General features: G+C 32.7%; 1 protein-coding gene across 16 annotated transcripts in view; it reads left to right on the top strand.

Moving 5' to 3' along the window:
- Window positions 1–14,779, top strand: part of LOC134529158 (eukaryotic translation initiation factor 4E transporter-like) — a 262,122-nt gene that overhangs the window by 194,491 nt on the left and 52,852 nt on the right. For all 16 annotated transcript variants that reach the window (XM_063362951.1, XM_063362949.1, XM_063362953.1 and 13 more), the window contains 2 exons: window positions 11,270–11,392; window positions 12,275–12,349. In XM_063362951.1, the coding sequence (XP_063219021.1) occupies window positions 11,270–11,392; window positions 12,275–12,349 (198 nt within the window). The remainder of the gene's footprint in view (window positions 1–11,269; window positions 11,393–12,274; window positions 12,350–14,779) is intronic.

Below are 14,779 nucleotides of genomic sequence, written 5' to 3'. Positions count from 1 at the left end.
TTTAATTTTAATTATTTATTAAATAATTGAATAATTTATAATACAAATAAATTATACATATAGGAATGTAACCTCACTTATATAAATAAACTTGAAAAGTTTATAACACATTTTCTATCACTAATATTCAAAATAAATAAAAAATTTCGAGGATATGGATTAGTATTAGATGTCACACTAAAGCATATGAATAAAAACATGTATAGGTATAATTTTTATTTGTATGTAGCTATTTTTTTTTTTTCATAATGTGCTTAAAGAAGTATAACTTAAAAAATTAACTGGCCACATTCTTAAATGACTTAGGCAGAAAATTTCCTAAGTAGGCTCTTACATTGAAATATAGAATAACTATATTATATAGAAACTCTTGTTTCAATGTCTAATATTATTAATGAATTATATTAGAAAACTTAAGTTTTCTACTAACAAAGATTTTTTAACCTGTTAACCTGTTCTCTTCTATTGATTACTAAATGAACATCGTCATTAGTACTTGAATCAACTAACCACATGACTTGCCAGTAGTGCAGTGAGGTAGGCACGAGGTGATATTGCACTGATAGATCTCTTCTGCTAAGTGCTGACTAGCTGAACACATACTGGTGTTGTAAATGTGTGTGATGTATATTTTTGTATAATTTTTATTATGCTAGAGTAAATCTGCATTAAAGGAAGCAAATAGCAATTGTGGATAGTTTTTTGATTAGTCTTATAAATTAGTTGAAGTATGTTTACTGTCAATGCAGGTGCTGTTGACATTTGTGCAAGCAAGGAAATTAAAAATTCATCTGGATGTAAAAAGTGCTACTTTAACCATACCCTTAATCATAGGCGTTGCTATTTCAAACCTATGCAGATTGAGCAGCATTACTTGGATGAGTGGATGTACGTTAAAAGAACTAATTAATTGACAGTAATTTTATTGAAGTGAGATTTTGGTTCGTTGCAGGTTAGGTCAGAGAGCAAGCTTTGTTTGCTGGTATGGTAAAGTAAAAGAAAATGGCATCTATTAAATGTAAATTTTCCTTGTAATTTTTTTTTAATCCAAAAATTGGATCTTTCCTTTAAATATCCACTTTAATCTATTAATAATTCCTGAAAACTAGCTCTGCGGTCTTAAAAAATAGTGAAAATTTGCAGTATATAAGCCACCTTTTTTTTTTTAATTTGCAAGCATCTGTTAGCGTTGTTTTTAAATAGTATGCTTACATTGTTGTCTGAGACTTTATTGTAACTAAAAAATATAATATAATTAGATAGAACCATCCCTTTTTCTCATGGAAGTTGGTGTTACAGTTCCTGCTCTTTCAAAGCTGATACTTTATTCAATTACATGAGTTTAAAATAAACAGAGATAAGTTTAAAACACTGAGAGGCCTACTGGCTTTATTTTAAAATATTGAAGGGTTTATGAATGAATAAATGGATGGGCTTAATGTTTTGTCACCACCAAGTTTATTAGAGATGATGAGAATGGAGCGATGAAATTAATGGGTGGGGGAAACTGAAGAACTCCAAGAAAATCTTCCAGGAAACATCCGCCACGTTTTCCACTGTAAAAAATCCTGCTTCGACCTGCCGGGAATCAAAACTGTAAGTCCTGGTGGGAAGTAAATAATCTGACTGCACCTAACATATTTATGCACTTTCCTAGAACAATCAGAATCAGTGTGTGTGTGAAATGCAGTTTACCAAGTATTTTTACAACCCGTATATCGGAGAGATATGAAAACAATGCCATATCAAAGTTAAAGGCACTTTAACAATTCTTTTACAAACTTAGTTTGTGGTTCTGGTTTGAAAAAAAAGTTTCTTGAGAATGGTATGCTTTGGCAAGTCTTGGCACAAATTACATTGTTAATGTAAATGTTGGTATTGTAGTAAAATATCCTATGTATGTGCCTCAGCGAAATAATTTACTAATGAGCTTCAAGTTAGCGTGTTAATATAATTGGCTGAAGATTTATATTTGGTGTATCAAAACCTTATATTTAAAAAACTTAATGTGTCTGTATAATCCTTATGTTTTCTAGTTTTGTTTTTAATTAGTAGGGCCAAACATAATTAGCATCTGTGATAAAATAAATTTGGGCTGAAATGTTACTAACAAATTAACATAAAATTTATTAGTATTTTAATTTCGCTACAAATAATTTCCATGCCATTAATGATTCCAGACCTACACTTGCTAAAACAGAATAAGGAGAAAAAAGTTCTTAAATATTTTTTTACAGTTATTTGTGAGTAAAATATTCACTAAAAAAATTTATCCAAATAATACTTAGTTCACTATATTTTACAATAAACTCTTAATTCTTTTTTTAAAGCTTATATCATTACAGTTAAATTTACATTCTCGTTGCCAAATTCAATAGCGTCACCACAGAAATATTTTTAGATATCTACAATGGCTTTACATACATTGAAATAACTTAAATGCTGTTATGTACATGTGTGTGTCTGTTTCTTAAATGCTTTCTGAAGAAAATTGCCAAAACTGCTAATTTTGAACTAGTTTTTACTTTGAAAATCCACATTTATAACATTAGATTATTATAGGGATGGAGAGAATACATTAGTAATGTCGCGAATAGTAGTAGTTAGTAGTAGCTGCACACAGCATGTCTAAGACTTGAGTGTAGATGGTTGCTGGTGCACGTTTTGCACATACAGGTGTTGCCTCCTTGCTTCTGGGCATTATAATGAAGGAAATAGCTTCAGGTAGGTAGACCCCATAAGATGATACTGCAAAAATACAGTGCCTGAGGTGAATCTGGAAGTCTATACAATAAAGAGCAGGATCTTCACAATTTAGTATTGGTTAGTGGTGTTTGTACAGCCTTGTTTTTTGATGTTGGAAGCTAGTGGAATGAAAATGTGTCCAATTTTGTATCTTATTTACAGCAGTAATTGTGTCATTAAATTAGGTTGTGTAATTTTCTTTGCAATTCTCATTCATGAAAGTTAAATTTTTTTCTTTAAAGGAAATTAACTTAAGTTTGTTATACAAATACACACTCAGAGCACAAGCTGCTACTTACACTTTTTTTAGAAAATGGTTTAAATGGGTATTTTAACTCATTTTTCCACTTACATTCTTGTGCGGGATATTTTATGCTCTGTAGCACCCTCCAGCAGATTTAACCTAATAAATATCACCACTTCGTCCAATAGAGACAAGCCTGTGACAAAAAATGCACCCTAGTTCAATGCTGTTTTACATGGGCTAGTGTTGCCCCCAATGTGCCTGTGTTTTTATACCTCGAATATATGTACTCCCATGTACTGAAGACTCTTGACAACCTACAAAAACAAAATTATTATCAATACCAATTCTTTTATAGCTGCAGCTTAGTTAAGACTGCTTTGTTTTTTAAAGATATCTCTAGTTCATATTAGAATTTGTCGGTCAAACCAAAATGTGTTTATATGCATTTTTGTCATCATGTTGGAAAAGTTTTTTTGTGTATGCAGGTCTGCAGAATGGACAGTTAACTGTGAAGCACTTGGTTCATCAGTTACAGAACACTGCTTTGCAGCTTCGTCATCGAGACTTGCTATTCAGCATTTTGAAACTATACCTGACATTGGGTCCAGGTTCGTCATGTTTTGTCACTGGGCATTGTGCTTTTTGGAGCTAATAGTTCCCAGTTTTTCCTTTGATGTATGTGCATGTGATAAAATGGGTTGTCATTTTTAAAAATACCTGCACATTTTCTTTGGAATGTTAGCACTACTAGATAACTTTTTCAAAGTTATGTATAAGATATTTGACAAATTTTGTATATTTATGTTTGTGGATAAGTGCCCCTTTATTATTTTGAGTTTTGGTTTTGAAATGTGCATTGTAAGTGTGAATTTAAGCCTCTTAACTTAAATGGTTTCATTGAAGTATTGCTCTAATAGCTGTTTTTTTTCTATTTTTGAATCTTCATGACTGGTGGTACCATTTAAGTTAACATTATTTGTGATGTTTTGTGCAAGTGTATATGTTCGTGCACATTGCAGCTTAAAATTGTAACAAACAGTTTGTTCAAACTTTTGTTGCAGTACTGAAAGAACTTTTACAGTATTCAGTTAATTTTAATTATCGTATAAAACATATCTACACAAATGCTGTCAGTCATTTAACATAAAATCAAAATTTATAAAACAAACATTTTAAACAAAAGTTCATTACTATTTATCTGTATAAATCACATTATTTCTTTGGAGTTGCAGTTATTCTAGCAGTCCTTTCTGATTGCAATAATTTTGTTGTTTAGGAATAGTTTTTTATTAAATAAGTTAATTGGATATCAAATGTTTTCTTGGGAGTCCTACAGCTGATAAGTTCATCGTAAAACTGCTTTTATTGATTTTGTTTTTGTGGTGGTGTTAAGAGTAAAAGCTTTTATCCTAAGTGTAATGGTTTCGGTTAGTTTTTAACACAGCTGCTTCTCAGTCCAGCATTGCTGTCTTGCATTGCTTGCATACATGAATGTTCTCTGCATCTTCTGAATTGTTACATCAGCAGCTGTCGTATGAGCTCTTTCTTCCTCCGAGTCATTGGCACCTCATCAGGTTTTGGCTTATTGCATCTGTTCTATTCACCTTGCAGCAATTTTGGAATGATAACTGTTATTTATTAGCACTCTGCACCATGGAAACAATGAGTGCCCGAGCATCTCCCTAGTGTTAAACCTTGTACTAGTGCCTGACTAGATCATGTTTGCTTTGATTTTTATTATTTTCAGGAACAAACAGTGCACTTAGTCAGCAACAGCTTGTGTGTTTAGACCATTTTGCATGATACCATGTTCTCTTGTCTTATGTACGTGTAAGTTTTCTGTGCTGTATTTAATCACCTTATTTGATCATATTTCTGACCTTTGTAGCAGAAATTATAAGTGTTTAAATTTGCAATGAAACTCTTTTATTTAATGTTGCATTTTGATTTTTTGGGTTCATTGTGTTTGGCACAATTTAGTTTTCAAGACGTTCATTGGAAGAGATTATCTTAAATGTTTAAATGTGCCAATAGGAACTAGTACTATTGATGAGTCCGTTTTTGTATTTTACAGATTTAGGTCTAAACCTAATTATTATATTATAGGCCTAATTACTTCTAAAGTATTCTTTGTTCCTTTAACTTCAGTAACTTGAGTGTTTCATTTATTTAAGAAAAAATATTCATTGTATCTTATATGGTGACTAAAAAATGGTGACTCGCCGGATTTCTAACTACATCTTAAAATCTGAGGCAAAATCCACTATATAACTAACATCATATACTTGTGCATTAAAATTTTTGCTGCAAATGAAATTAGTAAAAAGTAAAAGTACATTTGAAATTATTTTTGGTATTAAAAAATTAAAATTTTAAAGCAAATTGGTACAAAAAATAAATTTTGTCATGGGATTTGTAAATTGTTCTTGCTCTGTTTATAGCTTGTTAATTTTTCTTATAAAAAATACCATTTGTATTGGTCTTTCACAAAGAAATAGTGATTATAATAGAAAATTTTTTTTCGTCAGTGACAACAGATTCAATAAATGCAAAAAAGTTGTCATGTCAGATGTTTTAAAATTGTTTGAAACTATTGCCTTTTTACTTACAATACTTTACAAGAATTACACAAAGGCAAATATTAATTTCACCTTACATTTTCGTCTCAAGTTTTGTAAGGTAAATATTTACCATTGAATCTCTCTACAGTATAACCTCTAACAAGATATACAGTAGAGTCCCGCTAATCCGAACTAATTGGGACCGAACCCTGTTCGGATTAGCGAAAATTCGGATTAGGCGGAATTTTCTTATATAATGCCATTTATCGTCTTTATGAGGCGTGGGCTATTTAACATCTGATGTGTCAAATATTAAATATCAGACACAAAACACACCTTTATTATTTAGCGTATTTAGCATAATATAAATACGTAAATATTTAAGTACTATGTACGTAATCATATTTTTTTCTTTTTAGTTGAAGGAGAAATAGATAAATCATAATTTCTTATGTACATATTAATAAACGTATGACATTACTTGAAAAAGAACTTGTTTTTCTTTGCTTTTCAAGGTTCATAATTGTTATAAAAATATTTCTTTTTTCGTCCTAGCCCTGTTCGGATTAGGCGGATTTTCGGATTAGCGGGACTTTACTGTAATTGTAATTTATTTATGCATATTTACAAAAATATCATACATTATCTAAAATTAGATTCTTTACAGAGCACAGATCCAAACAACCTTTATCCTAAGTAAGGCTTATAGTGATAACTTTGATGTTATGGCATTATCTGAAGACATTTTTGTCATCAATGTTTTGATAGTGTAACATGGAGCAAGGTGCTGCAGTGTTAAGAGTCCAGACTTGCAAGCCAGAGGACCCAGGTTTGCTGCTCTGTGCTTATAGAGTATTAGAAGAAAATGCCTTTATGGGAATATTTGGATGCAATGCTTGTCATATGTCTGGAACATTGCGCTTGTGGAGTGATGTGTGGGAACATTGCGCTTGTGGAGGGATGTGTGGGAACATTGCGCTTGTGGAGGGATGTGTGGGAACATTGCGCTTGTGGAGGGATGTGTGGGAACGTTGCGCTTGTGGAGGGATGTGTGGGAATGTTGCGCTTGTCGAGGGATGTGTGGGAACGTTGCGCTTGTCGAGGGATGTCTGGGAACGTTGCGCTTGTCGAGGGATGTGTGGGAACGTTGCGCTTGTCGACAGATGTGTGGGAACGTTGCGCTTGTCGAGAGATGTGTGGGAACGTTGCGCTTGTCGAGAGATGTGTGGGAACGTTGCGCTTGTCGAGAGATGTGTGGGAACGTTGCACCTTTGTTTATTTTGAAATGTATTAAAGGTAATTTAGTAGATTAGTATTTTTGATGAATTTTGATTTATATTAGTAATAAAAATCCAAACTTAACACTCCTTAATTATTAATTATAGTTTGATAAATTAGTTTTAAAATATGCAGTAAATTAAATATATATTATGTAAAAATGCATGTGTCAAACATCAAAACCAATTGATTTGTAAATGCCAATTCTTCAAAAATTGTTATTTATACAATTTGGGTTTCTAGTTAATTAGGAATTCTGCACTTGTAGTTAAAGACTTATGATCAGTTAATTTATTGTCACATATTTGGTACTGCTGCTACAGCAAAATTTGTACAACATTTTGAGTTGCATTTTCATGAATGTTCCTCAATTTTTGGTTTATAATGGAAATAGCATGATTAAAATATAAAAAAAAAATTATGATACAGTTGAATTTGGAAGACAGTTAATTAAGCTTTAAAGGTATACAGTAGAACCTCGATTATCCGTGACCCGATTAACTGGCCATTCGGTTCACCGGGTGTTGAATTAAAAATTACACTTATTTTGGGGGAGGGAGGGGGGACTAAGCCCGCAAAGTGTATTTCATTAGGGAAGGGACAAGAAAGGAGTACTAAAACTAGACAAGTATTAACAGTAGAAACAGACAAAGAAATGTACTAGAATTGCCCTGTATAAATTACTTATGAAATTTTGCCGTTTTTATAACCTAAATACTTTTGATTTTGATTATCCGTTATTTTCACTTGTCCGTGCTGACTTCCCCTCCCCCCCTTCACTAATTACCCCAGTTACCCCAGTTAAGGTTTTACAGTGTGTGTGGGCTTGATTATACCATGTATATGATTTATTCTAAAACAAAAAATTAATATATAAAATTTAAAAACTTAAAAGTTTTAAAATTAAAAAATTATTACTTTTTTTTTAAATTTATTTATCCTACAATCACTCTTACTTTACTATTACTTTTAGCCTCGTAAAAGTATTGTTAAAACTTCTAAGCAATATTTTTCTTAGTGGCTGAAACTTGTTTCAGTGTCATAACATCAATAGAACAATATTTGTTTTATCGAAAATGTGAAATTTTTTACTGTCTTTGCACCAAGAAATAAAGGAATGTATTGCTTCATAGGGAAGGAGTGTGATAATGAGTTTTGTGATGTGGATGTGTTTCAACTGTAAGTAGCTGAATAGTAAAATGCATGTTTGCAGGCAAATTTAGCCTTTTATGTTTTTTTAGGTTTGTACCTCCAGATATTTTGGTTTCATTTATTTTGGCCATATGCCTGTAATAAGGCTTATTCAATAAGTGGCATGCTGGCCATGTGCGATGTGCAACTCTTAAGACTGGCCTGCAGAGAAAATACTTGATAGTGCCCTTTCTCCGCCAGGCACAGAAACCAATCTCAACAAGCCCCTTCGCTACATCCTGCATGACAGATTACAAAGGGCCCTAGCCCGTGACCATATGTCCCGTACATGTTCTTCTCCTGAGTGGAGGCCCTATCTGTATGAAGAAAGGCAATGCAACAGAAAGAAAAAACAAAGAATTCCAAAAAACTTCTCAATTTCAAATTTAGACAAATTCATATTTAGTGTCGTATACATAAGGAGACATTGCGCTCTTGCAAACATTAACAATTTTCAAATGCACCTTGGAACAAACTTCGTTATTACCGACATGAAATGACGTGTGTCCGATGAGAAAATTCAGTAAGCTTTGACACCTCCGTGCATCACAAACTTAAACCAATACAGGTCCTTGATACATTGCAAAATATTTCTTTTCAATGTGTACTAGAAACATGCTCTAAACATAATACCAGTGAAACAGTGGGCTGCGGTACAAGAATACTTAAGCCCTACATTATGCCCTACCCAATTAATGAACAACTTGAAAACATACGAAAAATATGATTAAACACACATACGCGGCAAGTAAGCAAATAAGCTCTAGACATAAACATGAGCTCCTTAACTATGCCTCTTTACTCTATTACTCTAGTTGGAGCTTAATTGACACAAGATAATAAATGCTCCTCAGCTTTCAGCCTAGCCTGTGAGCTCTCGTACAAACCGTACATTATTTGAGAAAGATACAATGTAAATATTACTCTAAACAAAATCTTACAAATTTAAATAGCTGACAAGCTGTACTATGCATAAAATGAACAAAGTAAATCCAGGATGTATAAACTATTAAAATAACTTTCATGCCGCCCTAGGAAGTCTTAGTTCGCAATCAAAGCCGAAATGAAGGCTGTCTTATCATCTATGTCAGACATTGTAACATTCTCATAATAGCAAAATAAATAGGAAAAATGACATTTCTGCACAACTTCAAGGTAACCCTAATTATGGCAAGCACCCACCTTGTATAGCATGAACTCTAAACGCTCACTCTCGAGGTAAGATGTATCACAGGGTTAAATGGTGCAAAAGACATCACCCTGACTGGCACTTTAAAGGTACATTTATGTTAAATAATTCTCCTTGTGTATCATAAACTTAACAAGAAACTTTGCAAAATGTGTCTTGTTCAACACATAAATAGGACTCCATAACAAATACAAACCAGTGTACAGGGCCGAAATTACAAAGTGATCGTGAAATTCATCACTCGTGAACACGTCACGCATGTTTAGAGGAGCCTGAACTAAAGCAACAAAAGATAACTACAAAAACAGCAGTAGCCAATGGGAATTTTCCAGAGCGTAGCAAATATAAGTAATTTTTATTATTGCAAAACTCAAACCCCTTGACACGTAACAAAACTGTCAAACCCAGTGCTAATTAGGGGGCATGTTACCGCTTCAGTAACCAGATTAAGAAGCTTGGTGCTTACCACTGCCCCTGAGCATAAGCCTAATCAACCAGTGTGCAGGCCTGGGAGGGGAAGCAAAGCTAGCCAAGGAGTAATTACTGGAGGAGAGGGAAAGCTCTATGAATTGAGGTGCAGTGCCACATCTATAAGCATGGTGCACACTGGTTTAAGTGAGTATGCCCCAACATGAACGTTGCTGTTTGTTAGATCTAGATCCGGTCCAGTATCGTTTTCTTCGTACTCTACATAAGAGAACATTGTTTCCACTTCAAAATTGTCTTTTTTGAGTACCAATAAATCCCCATGCAGATTAGATACACATGTATTATATTACTTGGCTCACTAAGCATTAACATTTTTTAAAACTAACTAAAGTATAAACTAACGGACTATGTGATAGTAGGTGTCATATCATAAAGAGGACATGTGGTCGTCTAATGTTGGCTTGAAGGTTTGGAAGGGGCTTAGGTTTACCGCTTACATGGCAAGGTTCACGAGTTGAATCCTAACCACAAGCATGACCCAATAAGCAAGGTCGATACAAAAGTAGTTCGTAGCCAATGATATACTTGTTGGTTGTCTCTTTGATCCACTGCATAGCAGTGCCATAAAAAAACTTGAATTTGTGTTTTGGAAATTGTAGCCAACTATGCTAGTTTGACTGTTTACATGTTGACACGTGAGGAGTACTGGAAGGTATATAGCACCACTATTATATTTTAAAGAGGAGAAATTCAAGCACTATTATAAAAAAAATTTCTATTGATGTAAGATTTTTACAACCTAGTCTATCCATATTTAAATATACCTGCCAATTAACATAGTCTGCTGACATAAGGTTTACGACTTTTTAAATTTACAAGAGATTGGGGAGGGGTTATGTTTCTACTTACTGTGACATGACAGTAAATGTGTTGTTATTGGTGTAGGAGAGAGAATGGGTACACAAATTATTTTATTTTTAACATACTGGAGTAGGACAGTGTGTCAGCCAATGGGTGGTTGTGAAGATGCAACATTTTTTATTGTGGTTGTATCTAAGACTTAGGCTTAATAATGCAACTTGTAAATAAACATTGTTTATAAAATGCTACTTGATTAAGAAAATCAAATTCAATTTAGTACAATTATATGCTATATTTACTATCACAATTATTAAAGCCAGGGATTTTTCTCAATTTGTTTTCAATTTAATGAATTTGTTAATTAATGTCTTTCAATAATTTTGTTAATCAGTGGTGGCTTTTATCTATATTTTATTTCATCTTTGTTGAAGGTTTTATTGAAATACAAATCCCTCATATATAAGACTGGAGAATCTTATTAATTTAATTTAAAATACATTTTTGAAAGAAAAAAAAAAGGATTTTTAGTTGATGCACATTCATAATTATGGAAATAAATTTTTTAAACAATTGTAAAAATAAAATTAATTTTTCAGGTACTTTCAGTGTGCAATTACATATTTCTTTATTAGGTAATAAAAATTTGCATAATAGACGAACTTAAAATTTTTAATTATGAAATTTTAGGTTATTGTTGGTAGGTTGTGTTCAAGGCAGAAGTAATATTTAAGTGGATTTAATGTTTGTTGACCATTAAATTTCTTCCAGATTCATTTCCACGTACATCTCCTCTTCCTGGCCCACCGCTGCCTGAAGCAATGTTATTGCATCAGATATTTGCTCAACGACCAGGGCAGCAGCAGTTGAGAGTTCCATCTCCAATCGGCAGTGGTAAGGCACCTTTTTATACAAGAGATGGAATGAAAATGGTATTTGTGATACATGTACTCTTGTGCACTGTGTAGGGATGTAGTGAAAACTTTTGTTGTGATAAGTTGTGTGCATGGGCATGTTTATGTTAGTATGCAGCATTAATTTTTGGAAGTTATCAATTATATATATATATTTTTTTTTTTCATTAGTCTAACAAAGCATATATCATTTTTAGACTGGACATATACAGTGATGTGTTGAAAAAATTCAGCAAAAATAGCTATTTATCCAAGTGACTTTGAATACTTGAACAAGTTAGTCCTATGTTTTTGTCATTAGAAATTGGGAACCTGTATCTGTAAAAGTTTCCTGTTTATATGTTTGGATATCAAGTTTTGCCAAAGACAATGGTTATAACATCTTGTAATTAAAACTAACAATTTAAAACTATATTGTGCAGAAAAACATTTTGTGGATTTCGCATGTTGTGTAGATTCATTGAAATTTATTTTAATTTATTTATGTGAACACATCTGTTATTGTGAGAGTAAGGTTGGGGAGAAAATAAAATCAAGGAAAAAAATAATATTTAGAGACTGGAAAGTTGCCGAAGAAGTGTTTCACTTAAAGCTTCTAATTTGCTAATGAGCCTGAATTAAGGCTTTTTAATGTGTAGAAATAGTGATAACATCAAATTCAAAAGTATTTTCATTTGAAATTTCAATATTGAATAAATTTAATTTTGGCTGAAATATATATGATTCTATTGTGTGGTATGCTTTCATTTGTGGGTTTGTGTGTTTGTACAATATTCATTAGATGTTATCAATTGTTATCAATGGTGTAAAAGTTATTGCTGCGTGTTGAAGTGTGGAATAAGATTATACTGTTTTGTCTTAGGATACTGCCATCCTCCTCCAATATTGTCTCCAAATATTAATTCCAGCTCCAATACCTTAACTGTTCAGCACTCAGGTAAGGATAATTTTCTCCAAACTATGTTAATGTAAACTAAAGTAATTGTGTAATATTAAAAGAACACAAATACAGTATAAGCGCACTAAACGCTGTTCACTGATATAATCCTTTTTATTGTCCAACCATGCTGTACTGTAGAGGATCTGATCAAGTGGTTAAAAGTAGATTAACATGAGCCCTTTCGTAAGGCTTTGTGTCTGGAAAACAGTCTACAACATGAGTGTGCAAGTGTCTGTTTCCATGCCTTCTAAAGTAATACATATTGTTATGAAATACTTGTTTTATGTATTTTGTTTTAGTGTTGATCTGTAGTTCAAAATATAAGTTTTCTCATGTTTTCACAGTAGTTAAAAGATAAGGACCATAGCATGGAAATTTACTCATTAGCCGCACCTTACCTTCCCGGTAAATATTTACTACTAGCTGCCCGACCCGGCTTCGCACGGCTATACTAATGGAAAAAAATTAAGCCACATCTCCCATTTACAGTAATGGTAAATAAAAATAAATCAGTGAAAATGTATTACAATGCTGTATAATGTACCGGAGAGAAAATGAATAGCACCGATGGTTTCCCGACTCGTGCACGCAACGTACAACTGATGTACCCGTACTTCGCTACGGCAGTCTACAGGCAGATCACTCTTGCACCGCTCATTATACATGCCCCTCCTTGTAGGTACGCCACTGCCGCGCGATGCCCGTTGCCATGGAGATGCAGAAGGCATGAACAATGCAAAATCCTGTTCTCATGCAGACAAAGTACCCACTGTTGCCTGGTTTTAACCACCCATGGGATCTAATTTTCGGAAAATGTCATCCTGCGTAACATAAGAAACAATACTGTGAAGTTTAGTCTGTAAAATATATATACTTGAAAAAAAGGGCAATAAAAAAAACAAATTAAACACAGAGAGAAGAAAAAAAACAATAGTTTAGGTTTGCGATTTAAAGTGATAAAAAGTATTTAAATACTAATTGAACTCTTATGAGGGTACTGATTGCATCATTGTTAATATCACACGGGTGTTTTTTACTTGTATGGGAAGATTAAGAATGCTAAGGCATCTAGTGCGTGGAAACAATGTTAATAGGCAATAGGAAATAAACTTCTAGCGCCTGCGGCATTGTCAACACACTTCGTACGTGTACTGCAAATTGTATCTAACCCCCCTCCAACACATTTGATTCTAAATTGGACTTTTAGTAAGGATCTCTAATGTTATTGATAATATAATATAGCCTATAGCCTTCCTCGATAAATGTACTATCCAACACTGAAAGAATTTTTCAAATCGGACCAGTGGTTCCTGAGATTAGCGCGTTCAAACAAACACAAACAAACAAACTCTTCAGCTTTATAATATTAGTATAGATTAAATTTTGAATAAATGATGGGAGCGTGGTAATGTCACTATTGACAAACATTTAACATACATGTGTGTCAATAATATAAGGCCGGTGTAGGGCCCTGCTTGCCCTGCTTGCCCTGCCAGGAAGCCGCCCCTGTTTTAACAGTTGACTAATTTAACAGTATCTCCCAAACTAGATTTTTCCTAATTCTTCACTGACTTCTTTCGCTTCAATTCTGAAGTATCATGACTTGTAAAATGTTCAGTTAGAACAGCTTCATATTTGACTATCCAGCATTTTTTTGGCAAGTACTTAATACTTTTTTTGCATGTTCTTTTAAAATGAGTCTCCAGAAAAGTGGATAGAACATTATTGTTAGAATATTACTTAAACTTAACACAAATTTACGAAATTTTATGTTACGTTAAGTTCTGCCTTGAAAAGGTGGAAGATTTTTTATTTAAAGCATTTGGGTTTTTATACGTATTTTTGCCATAACACATTAAAGTTAAATACGTATCATAATGAAATAAAAATTTACCTCTTCCAAAGATTATACGAATTCATTTAAAATAAAAGAATTGAGCATGTGATTGTGAAAGTGGTTACACGAAAGCCTGTTTCTTTATGTAAATTACGTGCCAATGTATTATCTCGTGGTTTTATGTATTTGAAGATATATTTAACCTTGTTACGATTCTATTACAGGCGATATTTTAAATAATAGTACAAAATCATGCACATAGTTCTTTTTAATGTAGATTATGCCCATTTTCACATCCCACGTTCATTTAAGTTTTCTAAATTACATTGAGTAAATAAAATCATCTTTTTTTTTTTTTAATTCATTAATGCTATACAACCTAGTGTTTAGTTCCCTCAAATAGTTTATAAACAAAAAAAAATATGTTTCATCGAAATAACCTTCAGTAGTTCTTGCTAATGCGGGAATACACAAAAATTTTAATAAACTATTGATTTAAGTTATGAATAATATAAATATCTATTTCATATTGTATGTTTCATAAATCCATTCAGTGAATTAAGGTTTTACGCTAAACTGCTTTGTTATTG

Source organism: Bacillus rossius, chromosome 2, assembly GCF_032445375.1.
Source record: "Bacillus rossius redtenbacheri isolate Brsri chromosome 2, Brsri_v3, whole genome shotgun sequence".
NCBI classification, from domain to species: Eukaryota; Metazoa; Arthropoda; class Insecta; order Phasmatodea; family Bacillidae; genus Bacillus; species Bacillus rossius.
The sequence above is the reverse complement of the archived record's forward strand: the minus strand, read 5'-3'. Positions and strand labels throughout refer to the sequence as shown.